The 20,268-nt window shown below is 48.5% G+C and overlaps 1 protein-coding gene and 1 non-coding gene across 11 annotated transcripts in view; both read left to right on the forward strand.

Moving 5' to 3' along the window:
- Positions 1–13,388: 13,388 nt before the first annotated feature.
- ZFP90 (ZFP90 zinc finger protein) overlaps positions 13,389–20,268 on the forward strand; it is a 35,050-nt gene continuing 28,170 nt past the window's right edge. The window contains exons 1-2 of one of the 10 annotated variants that reach the window (XM_038007968.2): positions 13,389–13,545; positions 19,576–19,644. In XM_038007968.2, coding sequence (XP_037863896.2) covers positions 19,612–19,644 — 33 coding nt within the window. In that variant the 5' untranslated portion in view covers positions 13,389–13,545; positions 19,576–19,611. Of the gene's footprint in view, positions 13,546–19,104; positions 19,312–19,575; positions 19,645–20,268 lie in introns of those variants that run through there. The other 9 variants (XM_038007974.2, XM_038007973.2, XM_038007971.2 and 6 more) reach the window with 9 other exon arrangements.
- On the forward strand, positions 15,250–15,394 carry LOC119627798 (U4 spliceosomal RNA). Its single transcript, XR_005244025.1, has one exon. It is a non-coding gene; the product is annotated as a U4 spliceosomal RNA (small nuclear RNA).

The raw sequence follows: 20,268 nt of genomic DNA on the forward strand, positions 1-20,268 counted from the left end.
AGTGACATTCGGGAAGGCAGACTCTGAAGAGAAGTCCTCCCCTACCCCTCAAGCCATCACTGAGATCTCTACCCCAGCCCAGCGCCTACTCATCCTTCAAGGCTCATGCATCACTTCCTTCGGGAAGCCTTTCTGCCCAGCTCAGGCTGCAGTCCTCCTCCTTCCATGTGGTGCTCCCAGCAAACTGTGCCACCAACCTTGTGACTGCCCACCTCCAGGCCTGTATTGGGTTGGCTTGTCTGTGTGCTTGCCAGTCTCCCATCTGAGGCTGTATGCACAGTTCTGGTGATGCTGCCCCACCCCATGCACTAATGGCTCCCTGGATTCTGGCCGGGCTGTGCTGCCTATGGGATTCCATCATGCAGATGCATGAGGCCTATAAAGAAAAGTGGATCCCAAAGCTAGAGTCTGAGTCGAGGGTCGCTGGGGGTGGAGTGGGCAGGGGGAGTTGGCCAAGGGAAGTGTATTTTATTCCACATCACATAAGATTTTTACACTCATTGCCAGGCACAGTGGCTCATGCCTATAATCCCAGCACTTTGGGAGGCCGAGGTGGGTGGATCACTTGAGGTCAGGAGTTCGAGATCGGCCTGGCCAATATGGTGAAACTCCATCTCTACTGAAAATACAAAAATTGGCCAGATCTGGTGGCGCACCCCTGTAGCCCAGCTACTGTGGAGGCTGAGGCAGGAGAATCGCTTGAACCTGGGAGGCAGAGGTTGCAGTGAGCCAAGATAGTGCCACTGCACTCCAGCCTGGGCGACAGAGTGAGACTCTGTCTCAGAAAAAAATAATAATAAATTCCGCTCTGTCTTCTTTTTTCGTTTTGTTTTTGTTTTGAGACAGAGTCTCTCTGTCGCCCAGGCTGGAGTGCAGTGGCATGGTCTCGGCTCACTGCAGCCTCTGCCTTCCAGGTTCAAGCAATTCTCCTGCCTCAGCCTCCGAAGTAACTGGTATTACAGCACACGCCACTACGCCCGGTTAAATTTTGTATTTTTAGGAGAGACAGGTTTTCACCATGTTGGCCCACCTTGGCCTCCCAAAGTGCTGGGATTAAAGGCGTGAGCCACCGCGCCCAGCCAGACTTTTACACTCTCGAGAGGGACTTTGGAAGTGCCGTGGGTGACAGCCCTTCTGAAGTCCCCAGGACCCTAGCTGGAAGGGATGGGTAATTAGAGCTGTTGTGCCTGGGTGACAAAGCCAGAGAAACCTCGTCCCTGGCGGAGTAACCGAAATGTCTGGAGAGGTGGGGCGGATGGCCAGGCTCAGGATAGTGAGAAGCAATACAGAGGCCGGGTAAGAGAGCCGCCCCCTCTCTGGAAAGGGCTGCAGGTGAAATACGCCGTCCGAGGGAAAGGAAAGAACTTCAGGTTCCATAAGTGTCCACTAGGGGGCTACCGAGACTACATCAGCTGGGTCGCCATGGTAACCGCGGAGCTGCGGCTGTGTTGTCCCCAGGCGGTGGCGGGGAGGTACCGAGAACGCCCCAGGCGCAGCTTATCAGACGCTGGGGCAGTGGGGGGCAGCGGCCTGTGGCCATCAGCCCCAGGCAGGCCGTGAGCCCAGACCCAGGTCCAGGCAGAGATGAAGGACTCAGCTGACTTTAACCTTCGTATTTTCTCACCTCTGCTCAGGTCACACCTTCACACACCGGACTTAGCAGTTGTGGGAGAAAAAATTAAAATGCTGTTTGGGATCAGCCAAAACAGCTCCTGCATTGTACAGATGAAGTAGCAACCCAAGGCCGGGCGCGGTGGCTCAAGCCTGTAATCCCAGCACTTTGGGAGGCCGAGACAGGCGAGGTCAGGAGATCAAGACCATCCTGGCTAACACGGTGAAAGCCCGTCTCTACTAAAAAATACAAAAAACTAGCCGGGCGAGGTGGCGGGCGCCTGTAGTCCCAGCTACTTGGGAGGCTGAGGCAGGAGAATGGCGTAAACCCAGGAGGTGGAGCTTGCAGTGAGCTGAGATCCGGCCACTGCACTCCAGCCTGGGCGACAGAGTAAGACTCAGTCTCAAAAAAAAAAAAAAAATAGCAACCCAGAGAGGGAAAGGCACTTGGAGATCACACAACAGCAGACCTGGAAACAGCGAAGAGAAAGTGGAACAAAATGGAAGAAAGCAAAGCAAATGAGCAAAGCCCAGTCAAGCAATGTGTTCACTTTATTAGTAGTAGTAGTATTTTGAGACAGGGTCTCACTCTGTCGCCAAGGCTAGAGTGCTGTGGTGCAATCAGCTCACTGCAGCCTCAAACCTTGAACTCCTGGGCTCCAGCCGTCCTTTCACCTTAACCTTCCTCTTGTAGCTGAGACCACAGGCTCATGCTACCATGCCCAGCTAATTTTTGTATTTTTGTAGAGACAGGATCTCGCTTTGTTGCCCAGGCTGGTCTTGAACTCCTGACTTCATGTGATCCTCCGGACTCAGCTTCCCAAAGTGCTGGGATTAAAGGTTCAAGCCACTTTACTTGACATTCTATTTTTTAAATTACCACTTTTGAATTTAAATAGTTTTAAGCATAAGTTTTTACCTGGTGAATTTTAAAAGACATAATGCTACAGTGTAACTTAAGAATCCCTCCAGCAGATGACAGGCATCTTTTCCTTCCTACACCACATTCTTCCTCCTCCAACTAGTGTCTTTCTCTCTCTGGGCTTTAGTTTCATCTACACAATGAAGGAGATATCTTAGTTCTTCTCAAAACCCATTAGTCTCTAAAATAAAGCAAAGCCTTCTGTGGTCCTACACTTTGGGAGGCCGAGGCGGGTGGATCATGAGGTCAGGAGTTTGAGATCAGCCTGGCCAACATGGTGAAACCCCATCTCTACTAAAAATACAAAAATTAGCTGGGCATGGTGGTGGGCACCTGTAATTCCAGCTACTCGGGAGGCTGAGGCAGGAAAATCACTAGAAAGCAGAAGGCAGAGGTTGCAGTGAGCTGAGATTGAATCACTTCACTCCAACCTGGGTGAAAGAGCGAAACTCCGTCTCTAAATAAATAAATAAATAAATAAATAAATAAATAAATAAAGTAAAGCTTTTACGTCATAAGCTTAGCTCAGTTAATTCAGCACATTCCCTGGGCACACGAGTGAGTAAGCTCCTCTTACGGGCAGAACCTGCTTGACTGTCAAATGTCCCTGTAACTGGGCCCCTGGCAGGCCCAGCCTCAGGACAATCTAACCCAGGTTCTTGGATTCATGTATCTGATTGTAATGTTGGAGGACATTAGCCATGAACAAAAACTACCTCAGCTATAATATTTGCAAGTTAATTAATTTGCAAGTTTATTTAAAAATTCAGATACAAGGACAGGTGCAGTGGCTCATGCCTGTAATCCCAGCACTTTGGGAGGTCAAGGTGGGCGGATTACTTGAAGTCAGGAGTTCGAGACCAACCTGGCCGACATGATGAAACCCCACCTTTACTAAAAATACAAAAATTAGCCAGGTGTGGTGGTGGGCACCTGTAACCCCAGCTACTCGGGAGGCTGAGACAGAGGAATCGATTGAACCCGGGAGGCAGAGGTTGTGGTGAGCTCAGATCACACCACTGCACTCCAGCCTGGCGACAGAGCAAGACTCCACCTGAAAAAAATAAATAAATTCAGATACAAACATAATTCAATAAATATAGCATGAGAATAATCTTGTTTAATTTTTTATTTATTTTTATTTTTTGGAGACAAGGTCTCACTCTGTGGCCCAGGCTGGAGTGCACTGGTGCGATCTCAGCTCACTGCAACCTCTGCCTCCCGGGTTCAAGTGATTCTTGTGCCTCAGCCTCCCAAGTAACTGGGACTACAGGTGCATACCATGAGGCCTGGCTAATTTTTGTAGTTTTAGTAGAGATAGGGTTTCACCAGATTGGCCAGGTTTATCTCAAACTCCTGGGCTCAAGCAATCTGCCCGCCTCCGCCTCCCAAAGTGCTGGGATTACAGGCATGAGCCACTGCACCTGGCCCAATTTTGTTTAATTTCTAGTCCCTCACTCTTTCTCTGCCCTCCTTCTCTATCCTGTCCTTGGCTCATTTTGTCCACTTTCTTTCTTTCTTTTTTGAGATGGAGTCTTGCTCTGTTGCCCAGGCTGGATGGAGTGCAGTGGCATGATTTCGAACAGCCACTGGACCAGGCTATTTTTTTTTTTTTTTTTTTTTTTGAGACGGAGTCTCGCTCTGTCACCCAGGCTGGAGTGCAGTGACACTATCCTGGCTAACTGCAAGCTCCGCCTCCCAGGTTCACGCCATTCTCCTGCCTCAGCCTCCAGAGTAGATGGGGCTACAGGCGCCCGCCACCACGCCTGGCTAATTTTTTGTATTTTTAGTAGAGACAGGGTTTCACCATGTTAGCCAGGATGGTCTCGATCTCCTGACCTCGTGATCCGCCCGCCTCAGCCTCCCAAAGTGCTGGGATTACAGGCGCAGGCTATTTTTTTGTATTTTTAGTAGAGATAGGTTTTCGCCATGTTGGCCAGGCTTGTCTCGAATTCCTGGCCTCAGCGATCTGCACGCCTCAGCTTCTCAAAGTGCTGGGATTACAGACATAAGCCACCATGCCCGGCCTTGTCCACTTTCTTGTCTCTAAGCACAGTCCTCTGCTTGGCTGCAAAAACCCTCAGATGCCATCTGCATCTTGAATGGCTATGTGGGATCAGTCCCCTTCCCACAACCAGCCACATCCCAGGGTCATTGAATATCCTTGTCCTGGGAATGCAGAGGTATCTGGGGAAAGCCTTGCCTGGGTGGACATTCATGACTTCAAGTCCATGAGGAAAGCCTGGGGTAAAAGAGACCAGGCCACAGGGTGAGGGCATACATGGGATGCTAGGGTGTCGGGAGTTGGTTCCCGCTGATGGGTTTATGGTCTGGCTGACTTCAAGAACGTAGCCGCGGACCTTCGCAGCTGAATGTTACAGCTCTTAAGGATGGACCCTTGCCACTCTTTGGCATGGACCCAAAGAGTGAGCAGTAGCAAGGTTTATTGTTAAGAGCAAAAGGACAAAGTTTCCATGGTGTTGAAGGGGACCACTGCTGCTGGCTGGAGGGGGTGGCCAGCTTTTAGACCCTTATTTGTCTTCTCCCATATTCTGTTTTTGTCCTGTCAGAGTGCCGTTTTCTCAATCCTCCTTGTGATTGGCTACTTTTAGGATTCTGCTGATTGGTGCATTTTAAAGAGCGCTGATTGGTGCATTTTAGAGAGTACTGATTGGTGCATTTTACAATCCTCTTGCTAGCTACAGAGCACTGATTGGTGCATTTTCCAATCCCCTTCCTAGCTACAGAGTGCTGATTGGTGTGTTTTACAATCCTCTTGTAAGACAGAAAAGTTCTCCAAGTCCCCACTGGACCCAGGAAGTCCAGCTGGCTTCACCACTCACTAGGGTACTCCTGGGGCCCATCCATCAACTGACAAAGGGACAAGTGATTGGCCTGAGCAGGGCCTCTCTGGGAGAGCCAGGTGGCTGAACTGGAGCCCAGTGTGAGGTCTCCTGACTGCTGACCCTTGTTACCTGGAGGGACTACATCGCCTTGAGGTGACACCACTTGGTTCTGGCCTGAGTCACCCCGGTTGAGATTAATCAAGAGTGTGTGGAAGGTTGGGCACAGCGACTCATGCCTGTAATCCCAGCACTTTGGGAGGCAGAGGCCGGAGGATCACTTGAGCCCAGGAGTTCAAGACAAGCCTGGGCAACATAACGAGACCCCATTTCTATGTAAATGAAAATATATAAAAAATAAAGAGTTTGTAGAGCCCTTCAGATTGGTCCAGGGTGGTAGAACACCAGAGGAACTCAGACAGCTGGGGCTACTAGGTGCTCGATGAACTTTTGTTGAACTGAAAGTCATTTTCTGGGGCTTGTGGAGGTGTCAGTAACCTGACTAAGATCAGACCTATCAGATGTCACCACAGGGTGTCTGTGACAAGGCCCCAGATGCTCACAGCTCACTGTGTGGGCCTGGGGGACTGAGTGCCCGGGTTTTTTTTGTTATCTGCCCTCCCCAACATATATCTGAATAAGAAACTTTAATTAGATTGAACGAATGACAAACTGTGGTACAGTTTTCCATACAATGCAATTGTATTCCATACAATAGCATAGTCTTCAGCAATAAAAGGGAATTAATTATTAATACGCATGATGACTTGGATGGATTTCAAGAGCGTTATTCTGAGTAAAAAGTAAATACAATCTCAAATGCTCATATACTGCATGATTTCCTTTGTATAACATTTAAAAGGAATAGAGATTTTTAAAGTGTAGAGATGGAGAATAGATCAGTGGTTGTCATGGATTAGAGAAGGAGCTAGAAAGGGTATCACCATAAGAGAGTAGCCCAGGCTGGACACGGTGGCTCACGCCTGTAATCCCAGCACTTTGGGAGGCTGAGGTGGGCAAATCACGAGGTCAAGAGATCGAGACTATCTTGGCCAACATGGTGAAACCCCGTCTCTACTAAAATACAAAAAATTAGCCAGATGTGGTGGCATGCACCTGTAGTCCAACCTATTTGGGAGCCTGAGGCAGGGGACTCGCTTGAACCTGGGAGGCAGAGGTTGCAGTGAGCCAAGATTGCACCATTGCACTCCAGCCTGGGCGACAGGGCAAGACTCCATCTCGAAGGAAAAAAAAAAAAAAAAAAAAAGAGTAGACCAAAGGAAGTCTCTCTGTGGTAATAGGAGTTTTGTATCTTAAATTTACAATGGTTCTATTAATATATACATATGATAAGGTGCCAAAGAATTATAAACAAAGACATAAAAAATATATGCAAAGCAGGTAAAAATCCAAGTAAGGTCTTTAGATAAATATGTTGTGCCAATATAAATTTCCTGATTTTGAGAATGTCCTATGTAAGGTGCCACCATGGAGGGAAACTGGGTGATGGGTACACGGGACCTCTTCATTCTACTTTTGCACTTCTTGTGAGTCTATCATTAACTCAAAATCAAAAGTGTAACAAAATCTGTACTAGCTTTATTCTGTTTTGAACATTTTGAGTTTGGGGGTGGCTAGTGTCATGGAATATTATCTAGGACTCTGGTTGCAGCAAAGAACCCACTTTGTTTATTTATATATTGACTTTATTTATTTATTTATTTAAGACAGAGTCTCCCTCTGTCACCCAGACTGGAGTACAGTGGCACGATCTCAGCTCACTGCAGCATCTGCCTCTCAAAGCAATTCCCCTGCCTCAGCCTCCTGAGTAGTTGGGATTACAGGGGCACAGCACCACGTCCGGCTAATTTTTTGTATTTTTAGTAGAGATGGGGTTTCACCATGTTGGCCAGGCTGGTGGTCTCTTAACTCCTGACCTCAGGTGATCCACCCGCCTCGGCCTCCCAAAGTGCTGGGATTACAGATGTGAGCCACCACGCTCGGCCAGAGAACCCATTTTAAACTAGCATAGGACAAAACAAAACAGGAAGAAATTATTGGTGCATATAATTAAACTGTCAAACTAGCAGGGCTAGAGCTGCACGCAGGGCCAGCTAACTTGGGACTGGCACAAAAAGAACTCCTCTCTCTCTCTCTCTCTGTCGCCTCCTCTCCCTTCCCTCCTCCCATCTCCCTCTCCCATCTCCTCTCCCATCCCTCATCTCTTCCTGCCTTCTGTCTCTCTCAGCCTGCACTTTGGACTCCTGTCTGTGTAATGGCTTCCAGTCCTCATAGCTCTGCTACAATCTAGGGGGAAACGCTTCCTTCTATAGAGCATCTACATAAAACATCCAGAGGGAAGCATCTGATTGGCCTGCTTTGGGTCACATGGAGTCTGTGATTGTCCTCATCACCAGAACTTCATAGAGGAGGAGGAAGAACTGCCCCTAAAGGAAGAGGGTGCTCTTACTGAGAGATGAGGGAAGTGATGCTGGGTGGGTGGGTGGGTGGGGTAGGAGAGAGATCCCATTACAACGTATAAAATAGGTAAACGTACATATTGATTAATAGAAAATTAGTTCCTAAATCTATTGGTTATAAGAAAACAATTTTCAGGCCGGGCGCGGTGGCTCACGCCTGTAATCCCAGCACTTTAGGAGGCCGAGGCGGGCGGATTACGAGGTCAGGAGATCAAGACCATCCTGGCTAACACGGTAAAACCCCGTCTCTACTAAAGAATACAAAAAATTAGCCGGGCGTAGTGGCGAGCGCCTATAGTCCCAGCTACTTGGGAGGCTGAGGCAGGAGAATTGCGTGAACCCAGGAGGCGGAGGTTGCAGTGAGTCGAGATTGCGCCACTGCACTCCAGCCTGGGCGACAGAGCAAGACTCCGTCTCAAAAAAAACCAAAAAACCAAAAAAACCAAAAACAATTTTCTAATGCAGTTCAGGATCCGGTGTGGTGGCTTGCACACACGGTGTTGGTCATCAGACCAGCGCCATCCAGTCTCTCAACCACAGAGGGGCAGAAAGCCCTGGAGAAGAACGATGCTGAGCCTACAGAGTCAGAGGCAGGCCAGAAGGGACCCTGGAGGGCCCTTGAAGACAGAGGCTCAACTGTGACATGGGAAGGTATACAGCTCTGAGGACAGCGGCTTCTTGGATCCTGGGTGACACTTGGTGTCAGAGTGGGCTTGGCAAGTTTCTTAAATTCTCTGAACCTGTTACCCCAGGTGTCAAACGGGGATGAGAATATCTACCTCACAGGTTGTTAAATTCAGTTGAGATAACGGAGGTGAAGTGCCTCGCCTGGTCCCCTGCCGGTATTGCTGCTATGCGGTTGGCTTTAGAGCAGTATTGCGTCGTAGAGGACGGCAGGTGGCGCTCGAGCCCAGCAGTTTTGAGATGCACGCTCGAGAAAGGCGAGGCAAAGCAGGCGCCAGGTGTCAGTAGAGGAAAGGTAGCCGGGGTGCTGGGACACGCTTTCTCGAGGTCGAAAGCGGGTGGGCGCGCATCTCGTCCTCAGACCCCGCAGAGGAGGTCAGAAGCTACCCAGGCCCCACTTAGCGGTTCAGCCCTGTTTTCCCGTCAGGGCACCCGGGTTCCCTGTTGCTCTGGGAATCGCAGGTTCTCTGGCTTAACAGAAGCGGATCTGGCTACCTTCGCTGGGTCCCATCTCGTCTCACGGTTTTCATGGAAACCAGAGGGTGGGGCACTTTAATGAACGTTTTAAGTTACCGAAAGTTGGATATTCTTGTGTTATGGGGGAGACCCACTCCGGGCCGCGGGAGGAACTGGAGGTCCAATCCACGTGAATGTTAATGTTTTGTTTTCTTTTGTTTTTTGGGTTTTGTTTTTGTTTTTGTTGTTGTTTTTTTTTTTAGAGACAGGGTCTCGCTCTGACCATAGCTCACTGCATCCTCGATCTCCTGGACTCAAGCGATACTCCTGCCCCAGCCTCACAAGTAGCTGGGCCACCACACCTGGCTAATTTTTGTTTGCTTCTGTTTTTGTTTTGTTGTTGTTTTTGTACAGACGGGGGGGGGCGGGGGAGTCTCACTATGTTCCCCAGACTGGTCTCAAACTCCTGGGCTCAAGCGATCCCCCCGCCTCGGCCTCTCAAAGTGTTGGGATTACAGGTGTGAGCCACCAAGCCCGGTCCCTCGTGGATGTTTTTGTTTTTTATTTTTTGTGGGTACACAGCAGGTGTATATATTTATGGGGTCTATGAGAGGTTTTGATACAGACATGCAACGTGAAATAAGCACATCATGGAGAATGGGGTCCTCGTGGATATGAAAGATAGAACAGGCAACAAAGAAGGCAGACAAGGAAGGCATTTGACGTTAACGACGGGTCCCTGATGCTCTCCCAGGCTGGGATGGGACTAGGTCCCGCTGAATGCCTCATCCTCCGCCCTCCAAGCCCAGGAGCGCCCTCTTGCCCACCGGGCGCGGGGTTTGAAGAGGTTTTGGGGCACCACTCGGGCACCTGGAGACCTCTGCCAGTCTCTTTGGTCCCGCCCCTGCGTTCCCGGTTTCCGGTGAACGTGTGAGTAGGTCTTTTCTGCCTTCGAACTCTTGAGTAGCTAGCAGAACCCAGAGCAGCTAGCGGAACCCCAGGCCGTTGTCATGGAGACAGCGCGCCGAACTATGTGGTTCCTGATTGGCTGGGAGGCCCGTCCCCGCCCTCCCCTTCCCGCCGGTGGCTCGGCGCGGTACTTTCAGATGAGGACCCACGGGAGAAAATGGCTGCGGGCTCTTAGCACCTGGGGACTTCTGCGCCTCGCAACCCGACGACAACGGCTGGGACGGAGTCTGGCTTCCAGACCCCCTGCGGCAGGTGATGGGCGAGGCAAAGCTGCACTTCCTCTGCAACTAGCCCGCCGCTTCCCTCCCTGCGCCCCCTCCCCCAGCCCCGAGCGCGGACCTGGAGCGGAGAGGAGGGGGCAGTGCCTCGAACCCGGGGCCGCAGTCTAGGGGCGCGCGTCGTTGCTCTGGGACTCACTGCCGACCAACCCCCATTCCTCAGGTGCTCGGCCTCTTCTCCAAGGCTCAGGACGTAGAGCTTGGGCGGGGCCCCCTCCCCAGCAGCAGTCAGCGGACCTGCATGAGTCAGACTACACTTCTGGTGCACCTGGGACCTTGGTGCGCTGGGTTGAGGGCTTAGGGGAGGTTCTGGTTGGGGTGGCGTTTTGGAACTGTGCGCAGGAGCTGATGAATTCCCCCGAGTGTGTGTTTTCTGTATGTGTCTCCGTCTGTGCAGAAATCCGAGCCAACCACTAGAGCTCTGTGAATGGGGGAGCTTCACCCTCCAAAGTATCCAGTTGGTCCCCTCTGCCGTAGCAACTCCAGGTTTTATAAATAATAATCTTTGAGACCCGGTGCGATGGTTCACGCCTGTAATCCTAGCACCTGGGAGGAGAGGCGGGCGGGTCACTTGAGCCCGAGTTGGAGTTCAATAAGGCCAAAAGTGTAAACAACCCAAATGCCCACCAACTGATGAATGACTAGACAGAATGTGATATATCCATATAATCATATATTATTCAGCAATACAAAGGATTGCGTTGCTGATATGGGCTACAACATGGGTGAACCTCAGAAGCACTACTGTTATAGGAAAGCAGTCACTATCCAGACCCCAAGAGAGGGCTCTTGGCTCTCTCGCAAGAAAGAATTTAGGGCGAGGTCCACAGTGCAAAGCAAAAGCAAGTTTATTAAGAAAGTAAAGAAATAAAAGAATAGCTACTCCATAGACAGAGGGCTGCTGGTTGCCCATGTTAATGGTTATTTCTTGATGATCTACTAAACAAGGGGTGGATTATTTATGCCTCCCCTTTTTAGACCATTTAGGGTAACTTCCTGATGTTGTCATGGCATTTGTAAACTGTCAGGGCGCTTTTAGGAGTATAGCAGTGAGGACGACCAGAGGTCACTCTTGTCGCCATCTTGGTTTTGGTGAGTTTTAGCCGGCTTCTTTACTGCAACTTGTTTTATCAGCAAGGTCTTTATGACCTGTATCTTGTGCCAACCTCCTATGTCATTCTGTGACTTAGAATGGCTTAACCCTCTGGGAATGTAGCCCAGTAGGTCTCAGCCTCATTTTACCCAGCTCTTATTTAAAATGGAGTTGCTCTGGGTCACATGCCTCTGACACGATAAGTGAAAGAAGCCAATCATACACATACAAACAAATACATACTGCATGCCTGCAATGTGAAATGTCCAGAATAGGCAAACTATATAGAGAAAAAGTAGAACAGTGGTTGCCTAGGACTGCAAGGTGGCAGGGTAGGATTATGGAATGGCTACTATTGGGCATAAGTTTTCTTTTGGGGATGATGAAAATGTTCTAGAATTAGATTGTAGTGATGGTTGTATAAAAACTACTGAATTGTACACTTTAAACTGTGAGCTCTATAGTACATGATTTATATCTCAATAAAGCTGTTAGAAAAAGAAAGGGCCTGGCGTGGTGGCTCACGCCTGTAATCCCAGCACTTTGGGAGGCCAAGATGGGTGGATTGCCTGAGTCTAGGAGTTCAAGACCAGCCTGGCTAACATGGTGAAACCCCGTCTCTACTAAAAATACAAAAATTAGCTGGGCGTGGTGGTTGGCGCCTGTAATCCCAGCTACTCAGGAGGCTGAGGCAGGAGAATCGCTGGAACCCAGGAGGTGGAGGTTGCATTGAGCTGAGATTGCAACATTGCACTCCAGACTGGGCAACAAGAATGAAACTCCGTCTCAAAAAAAAAAAAAAAAAAATGGGTGGAGTGGGGACAAAGGCGGGATGTAGAGAAATTCTAGGAGCTCCAGAAAAGGCAGTATTAGCAGCCAGTGGAGGAAAGAGTTTCAGGGAGATAAGTGCCAGATAGCATAAGATAAAATCTGCCTGATGTCTATTCAAGTCATCAACTAGCTAATCACTGGTCATGTTGGCAAAATCAGAGTAAGGTGAAGGTAGAAGCCAAACAACAGTCAAACAAGGCATGAATGGGAAATGAGGACTTGGTCTTCACAAGATGGTATACTTTTTCTAGAAGTTCAGATGAAATGGGTAGGGGTAAAGAAGAATGGCAGCTGAGAGACATCTGGGGACAAGAAATCTGTGTGTGTGTGTGTGTGTGTGTGTGTGTGTGTGTGTGTATCTGACTCTCAGAAGGGAGAGATTTAAGCATGGTTATAAGTCTGATGGAAAAAGACGAAAGAAAAAACAAAATGTGAGATGTAGAAGAAATATGGATGATAGATTAGAAGGGATTGGGGACCAAGGACCCCGAGAGAGAGCACTGTTCTCCAAATCAGTAAAGGAACGTCTATCTCTAAGACTGGAGGTGAAGTGGAGAAGTGGGCTTGAAAATGGGTAAAAAAAATTGTCAACAGGCTCATTTTCCCAGCAGTTTTCAACTGGCATGATACTGGATTTTGTAGGTCAGTTTCAGCACAAGGTGGGCATAAAAGAATCAAGAGCCCTGGTAGGAAAAAAGTTCAGTTGACTGGCTGTGAGGTCTTCATAAAGGAGGAAGAGAAACAAATGCTGACATTAAGAGAAAATGAGAGACCAAGAGGCCATAGGGACTTTTGTGACATATAGTCAACCCACTGAAGTCCCTCTTTATCCTCCAAAACAATATAATAACCTTAGAACCTTTAATCTCTCATCAGGAGCACCTTGATTTTCTTCTGTTGACCTGGATTTTAGTTTCATCTTTTTTTAAACCCACAAGACATAATCAATAGTTTTATATAGTCAATTTTAATTTAGATTTACATATAGATTTACCATTTTCTTTGTTTGCTGTTTCATTGTCTATATATGACTTTTCATGTGGAATCATTTTCCTTCCATTTGAAAGACACCCAACTTTAATAAGTCTCTGTTGATGACATTCTGTTTTTTGTTTTTCAAAAAATCCCTCTATTTAATCCTCATTCATGAAGATATAATTCCAGCTGTCTTCCATTGTTACCATCTTCTAATTCTCCTTTTTTGTTGTTGTTTTGAGACAGAGTCTTGCTCTGTTGCCCAGGCTGGAGTGCAATGGTGCAATCTCAGCTTACTGCAACCTCCACCTCCCAGGTTCAAGCCATCCTCCTGCCTCAACCTCCCAAGTAGCTGGGAGCCATCACACCAGCTAGCCATCTTCTAATTTTCATTCCTTCAAAGGTAATATGTTTTTTCTCTCTTGGATTTTAAAGATCTTCTTTGATGTTCTACAGTTTCACTATGATGTGTCTCAGTATAAATTTATTTTTGTTTATCTGGCTTGGAGTGTCAGGATTCCAGAATCTTTAAATTTATATATTTCATCAGTTCTGGAAATTTTCACCCTTTATCTTTTTCAAATATTGCCTCGATTCTCTTCTTTTCTTCTTCTGGAACCCAGATTAGATGTGTTATAGCTCTCTGCCTTTTTTAAACTTTTTGTCATCTCCTTGTCCATTTGTGGGTAATTTCCTCAGATTGACCTTCTATTCACTAATTTTCTCTTTGGCTGTGTCTAATCTGTTGTTAACCCTGTGCATTACATTTTTAACTTAAAGATTTTCTTTCTTTTTTTCTTTTTGAGACAGTGTCTTGCTGTGCAGCCCAGGCTGGAATGCAATGGCGTGATCTAGGCTCACTGCAACCTCTGCCTCCCGGGTTCAAGTGATTCTCTTGCCTCAGCCTCCCGAGTAGCTGGGACTACAGGCACATGCCACCACGCCTGGCCAATGTTTTGTATTTTTAGTAGAGACAGGGTTTGACTGTATTAGCCAGGATGGTCTCGAGCTCCTGACCTTGTGATCCACCCACCTCAGCCTCTCGAAGTGCTAGGATTACAGGTGTGAGTCACCATGCCTGGCCATTTTTTAAATTCTATTTGGTTCTTAAGATTTTGGACTCTTGTTCTTTATTCATATGTCCAACCCTTACTTTAGTCTATTAAAATAAATTTTTGACGACAGGGCACGGTGGCTCATGCCTGTAATCCCAGCACTTTGGGAGGCCGAGGCAGGCAGATCACGAGGTCAGGAGATTGAGACCATCCTGGCTAACACAGTGAAACGCTGTCTCTACTAAAAATACAAAAAATTAGCCTGGCTTGGTGGCAGGTGCCTGTATCCCAGCTACTCGGGAGGCTGAGGCAGGAGAATGGTGTGAACCCATTGGGAAGTGGAGCTTGCAGTGAGCCGAGATCACGCCACTGCACTCCAGCCTGGGTGACAGAGGGAGACTCTGTCTCAAAAAATAAATAAACAAATAAAAATGAAATAAAATTAATTTTTGAAACATATTAGACATAGTATTATAAATTTTGTGTCTGACACTGACAACTCCCTATATTTGAGGTTGTTATGAATATTATACTGTTTTTTCTACTGTCATTCATGGTTCCATGTTTTCTGCATGTGCTTTGTGTTTGTGATTCATGACTGTGAGCTCATATTTCTTGGGATTACATTTGGGGAAGTCCTTTGAAGCCTGGACTGGAGGTAAGTTCTCCCAGACTGGATTTATGTTTGATTCTGCCAGATGCCTGGAAGCACTGTTAGCCGAGAACCAATTTAAACTACATTCTCAGCTTGCAGTTTTTTGAACCACCCAGGGACTGTGAATACAGGTTGTAATTCCACATAGGAGCCAGCTTTTGTTACAGATTCTCAGGAAAGATATCCACCAACCACCTCCACCAATCCCCCTACTCATTGTGAAAGTTTGAAACAGGTAATTTACCTTGCAGTCTCTACCATGGGAGTATTCATCTATGGAGTCCTAATTTTCACTGGGTGATGGGGAGTGTCTTCTATTAGATATCCTACTTTGGATGGGGTCTGGGTTTTGTCACTTGGCTCTTGTGCCTACAGGACTATGAAAAACAAAGCTCTTAGCTTTGTGCAATGGCGGTATCGTAAAAATGAGGTTTATCCGAGGCACAATTACTGCTAATTGAAAACTTTTCCCAACACACTGCCATGATGACTTGAACTATACTAGACATTGGCAATTTAATTTTTGACAGTCTCTATGGAGACTGAAGGGAAAAAAAAAAGAAAAACAAAGCTCAAGTTTGCCTCATTTGGCAAATGATTCCCAGGTGAAAGCTAGCATTCCATGTTCTGCCTACTACTCTAAGTTATTCATTTTGTTTGGGTTTGGGCTTCTCTGTATTCCTTACCAATTTTCTAGCTTATCAGTACATTTTAAAAGATTTTTAAAATGTTTTATCCAGCATTAAGGTTGCTGAGCCACACTCTCAGAAGCAGAAGTGCATCTGTGAGTTCCTTAGAGGAAACCAATAGATACCTGACTTGGAACACCCAGCTCTGCTTCAGCTTCCTTCATTTTCCAACTGGGTGTGAGCTTCTTCTCACACCCAGTTAATTCCACAGCCTCTTACCATTGTGAACTGCACACCTCTCCCCTGGGGGCTAAAGCCCAATTATTTTCCAGTACATGTACTTTCTACACAAAGAGCAGAAATTTAGGGTGCTCTCCTTACAAACAGCGTTGTTCTCTTTCCCTTTTCTCTGGGAGGTAGCGGGGCAGTTTTTAAAACCTCCTCCTCTCCTGGGTAGGCTCAGTGTTTCAGTGCTCTTTCTCACATTCATCTTGCAGGTGGCAGTGGGGGTGAACACTGCCTTCTGCACTAGGTAGAAGGCTTGCTCGTTTGAGGAATTCTTTTTCTTTCTTTTGAGAGAGGGTCTTGCTCTGTCACCCAAGCTGGAGTACAGTGGCACAATCTCAGCTCACTGCATCCTCACCCTCCTCTAGCTCAAGGTGATCCTCCCACCTCAGGCTCCCCAGTAGCCAGGGACTACTGGTGTGCCACCACACCTGGCATTATTATTATTATTATTATTATTACCATTATAGAAACAAGGTCTCACTATGTTGCCCAGGATGGTCTGGAACTCCTAGGCTCAAGCGATCCTCCCTCCTCAGCCTCCCAAAGTGTGGGAATTACAGGCCACCGTGCCTGGGTAGGGACTTTTTCTTTTCTTTCCCATCATACTCTTATATAGCCTGGGAAAGAAGGGTGGCATTGAGTCAATGGTTAATAGTAACAGAGCAAATTCAGAATTCAGCAGCCAGCTTCCTTTGATAAGACCTGAGAGGTTCTCACCCGAAATGTTTTCATCTTTCCTAAGAATATAGAACTTAATCCTCAATTCTGAGTCCTGGTTACCAATTCTGGGACAATAGGAAAAATTCCTCTTATTCTCTCATAGTGATTCCACTGCTGTTACTAAGCCAGTGACTCTCATCACACAAAGTAAAATCCACACCCCTCATCACAACCTCCAAAGCCTTGCTCCATCAAGCCCCAGTCTACCTGCCCTACCTCTGCTCTGCTCATTCTCTTATCCCTCACTCTGCTAAGCTACATTAGGCATCTATCTGTTCCTAAGCACACCAAGCTTGTTCCCATCGGAGAGCTTTTGCACCTTCAGTTTCTTCAGCCTGGAATTCTTTTCCCCTTGTGCACCTGCAGTTGGTTTTTTTGTTGTTGGTGGTGGTGGTGGTTTTTTTGTTTGTTTTTGAGACAGTCTCCATCTCTTACCCAGGTTGGAGTATAGTGGTGCAGTCTTGGCTCACTGCAACCTACACCTCTGGGGTTCAAGTGATTCTCCTACTACAGCCTCCCAAGTAGCTGGGACTACAGGTGCATGCCACCACACCCTGCTAATTTTTGTATTTTTAGTAGAGATGAGGTTTCACCATGTTGGCCAGGCTGGTCTCAAACTCCTGACCTCAGGTGATCCGCCCCCCTCAGCCTCCCAAAGTGCTAGGATTACAGGCGTGAGCCACCGTGCCCAGCCTGCAGTTGCCTTAGTTGCAGCTACTAAGTCACTTGCCTCAGGCCTCCCGGTCCACTCTAATTCATACTTCTGAATTATGCATTCTGCTAATTCCAGAGCACTATATTCACAAAGCAGTGATAGAAAGCACTCATTAATTTACATATATATATATATATTTTGAGACAGAGTCTCACTTTGTCGCCCAGGCCAGAGTGCTGTGGTGAAATCACAACCCACCACAACCTCTGCTTCCCAGGTTCAAACGATCTTCCCACCTCAACCTCCCAAGTAGCTGGGACTTGACAAGTGCACACTATTGCAACCAGTTAATGTTTGTATTTTTTGTAGAGACGGGTTTTGCCATGTTGCTGAAGCTGGTCTTTTAATTCCTGGGCTCCTCCCTCCTCAGCCTCCCTGTGCAATTGACATGTTATTTCATTACTTGGTAGCCCCTTGCGCAGGATTTTGTGTTTGGGACAAGCCAACAGTAATGGAAATTTTCTTCCTTTTGTTTTGTTTTGTTTTGTTGAGATGAAGTTTTGCTCTTGTTGCCCAGGCTAGAGTCCAATGGTGCAGTCCCGACTCACCACAACCTCTGCCTCCCAGATTCAAGCGATTCTCCTGCCTCAGCCTCCTGAGTAGCTGGGATTACAGGCATACGCCACGATGCCTGGCTACTTTTGTATTTTTAGTAGAGACAAGATATCTCCATGTTGGTCAGGCTGGTCTCAAACTCCTGACCTCAGGTGATCCACCTGCCTCAGCCTCCCAAAGTGCTGGGATTACAGGCTTGAGCCACCGCACCTGGCATAAAGCATTTATTTTTGAATGTTCATATTTTTGATAAAGCAGTGTGACATCAGGAACATTTTGTTTCATTTTCTACCATGTTGGTATGCGATGCTCTAATGTTAAGAAATCAAGCTGAAATCTAGGAAATGTAGACTGAATGTCTGTGATATATAACACATAATTACATAAACCTAATGGCTGTATCTAAAAGTTGACCTATCTTTGTGCTAAAAATTTCCATCCGGCCGGGCGCGGTTGCCCACGCCTGTAATCCCAGCACTTTGGGAGGCCGAGGCGGGCAGATCACCTTAGGTTAGGGGTATGAGACCAGCATGACCAACATGGAGAAACCCCGTCTCTAAAAAATACAAAATTAAATGGGCGTGGTGGCGCATCGCATTCCTGTAATCCCAGCTACTCGGGAGGCTGAGGCGAGAGAATCGCTTGAACCCGGGAGGCGGAGGTTGCGGTGAGCCAAAATCGCGCTGTTACACTCCAGCCTGGGCAACAAGAGCGAAACTCCGTCTGAAAAGAAAGAGAGAGAGAGAAAAAAAAAGAGAAAGAAAGGAAGAGAAAAGAAAGAAAATTTCCATCACTATTGGCCTGTCCCAAACACAAAATCCTGCGCAAGGGACTGCTGAGTAATGAAATAACACGGCAGTCGGTCTGCGTTGGCACACTGTTCAGGAGGCCACGGATTTATCCGAAGTCCGAAGTTTCTCTTTTCTCTGAAATGAGAAATGGAAAATTGCCTTTTGATGAAGATGCAAATGCCCCACCCTCTGACGCTGTCTTACGCCCTTCGTGTGTCACTCTTACAGCTGAAGTCAAGACATGACATTATGTTTGCGTTTTTATTGTCAGCCTCGTCCCACGGGGCGTACGCTTGCTCCCCGAAACCAGGGTCTTTCCCGGCCGATCCCCCGGCTAGTAACAAGCCCCTTGCACAGAGGAGGCGCACAGTGACTGTGGAATACACGGACACACGCACACTCGAGCCACTCCGACCGCCTCCCTTGGCCCTCGCAGGGGTCCCTAATGCGTCTTCTGAGGCCGCCTAGGCGGGGCCCGCGCGCGCGCGGGCCTCTGGGAAGCGTAGTTCGCGCGCCCGGCGAGGCCCCGGGGTTGCGGGAGCGAGGCTCCGCGTGCGCAGGCGCACTTCCGGCTCTGCCCCGCCGCTGCGGCCATTGTCCGACTCCCGTGCGGCTGAGGCCCCTTTAGGCAGCCCCTCAGCAGATCGGAATTGGAGATAACCGAGCCTGCGGCGGGGGCGGGAGGAGCTGCCCGAGGCTCTGGGTGGGCCGGAGGTCGCGAAATCCGGAGCCCCCCAGAGGCGGTGATTCCGAGTGCGCGGGTCTGGGCGGCACCCCTCCTGGGTTTGGCGGGTGTCAGCCGGGCCTCGCCCACCGCCCTGCGAAGGGGACTGGGCGTGGCCGGAGGGGGTGTCCGGGAGGCCGCCGAGCCTTTCATTTCGGGGATGGGGAGCGGCAGGCCCGGGCTGGTTCCGCGGTCCTCGCCACCGTCTCCGCTGGAGATGTGGTTTAGGGGCGGAGGCGGGGCGGGATGGGGTGGGGTTGGTGTTGCAGCGGGGTGAGTGGGCCCTGTCCTCTCTCCCCAGCTCCTGCCCCCGGAGCCGGGCCCTGGCGAGGCAGGAATGGCCCCGAGGCCTCCGACGGCCGCTCCCCAGGTGAGCAACGCGTTCCTAACCTCCTGGGCATCCCATCCATCCATCCCATCTCCCAGGGGTGTTTGGAGCAGTCATTGTTCTCCTCCTGGCGACTCCCTTGCTTGCTTGGCTCGATCGGAGCCTCCTAGCCTTGCTCCCCAGGCTTTGGGGAGCGAGATTCCCAAAGGGGAGGCTGCTCTGTGGGGTAGAGGGGGCCAGTGTGGTGTGATCTTATGGGAGGAGTTGAGATTGGATGCGTTGGGAAGTGTCAGTTTTGAGAGTCCTGAATGTCACGCCAATTTTTTGAATTCTTGTCAATAAGGAATGGAGAGAGTGAGGTGACAGGATGGAACACTGTAGAGGAGGAAGTGACTGTCGGCAAGTGAGGAGAGAGGAGCCCCAGCTTCTGACCCAGGGCCCATAGAGTGTCCGTAAGGAGCTGTAGAAGCCTGGTTAGAACATGTCTAGGAAGAGGCTGGAGATGGGCTTTCTTGGGCAAGGAGGCAAAAACAAAATAAAAAAACAACCAAAAACAAAACCAGGGCTGATTCTCCCAGAGCTTTTTGTGTCCTTTTCTGCTTTAACAAAAATGTCATAGAGCACACCACTCCCCTCCGGCAGAAGTCCAGCCTTCACCTTAATTAG

The sequence above is a fragment of the Chlorocebus sabaeus genome, chromosome 5 (genome assembly GCF_047675955.1).
Source record: "Chlorocebus sabaeus isolate Y175 chromosome 5, mChlSab1.0.hap1, whole genome shotgun sequence".
Lineage (NCBI taxonomy): Eukaryota > Metazoa > Chordata > Mammalia > Primates > Cercopithecidae > Chlorocebus > Chlorocebus sabaeus.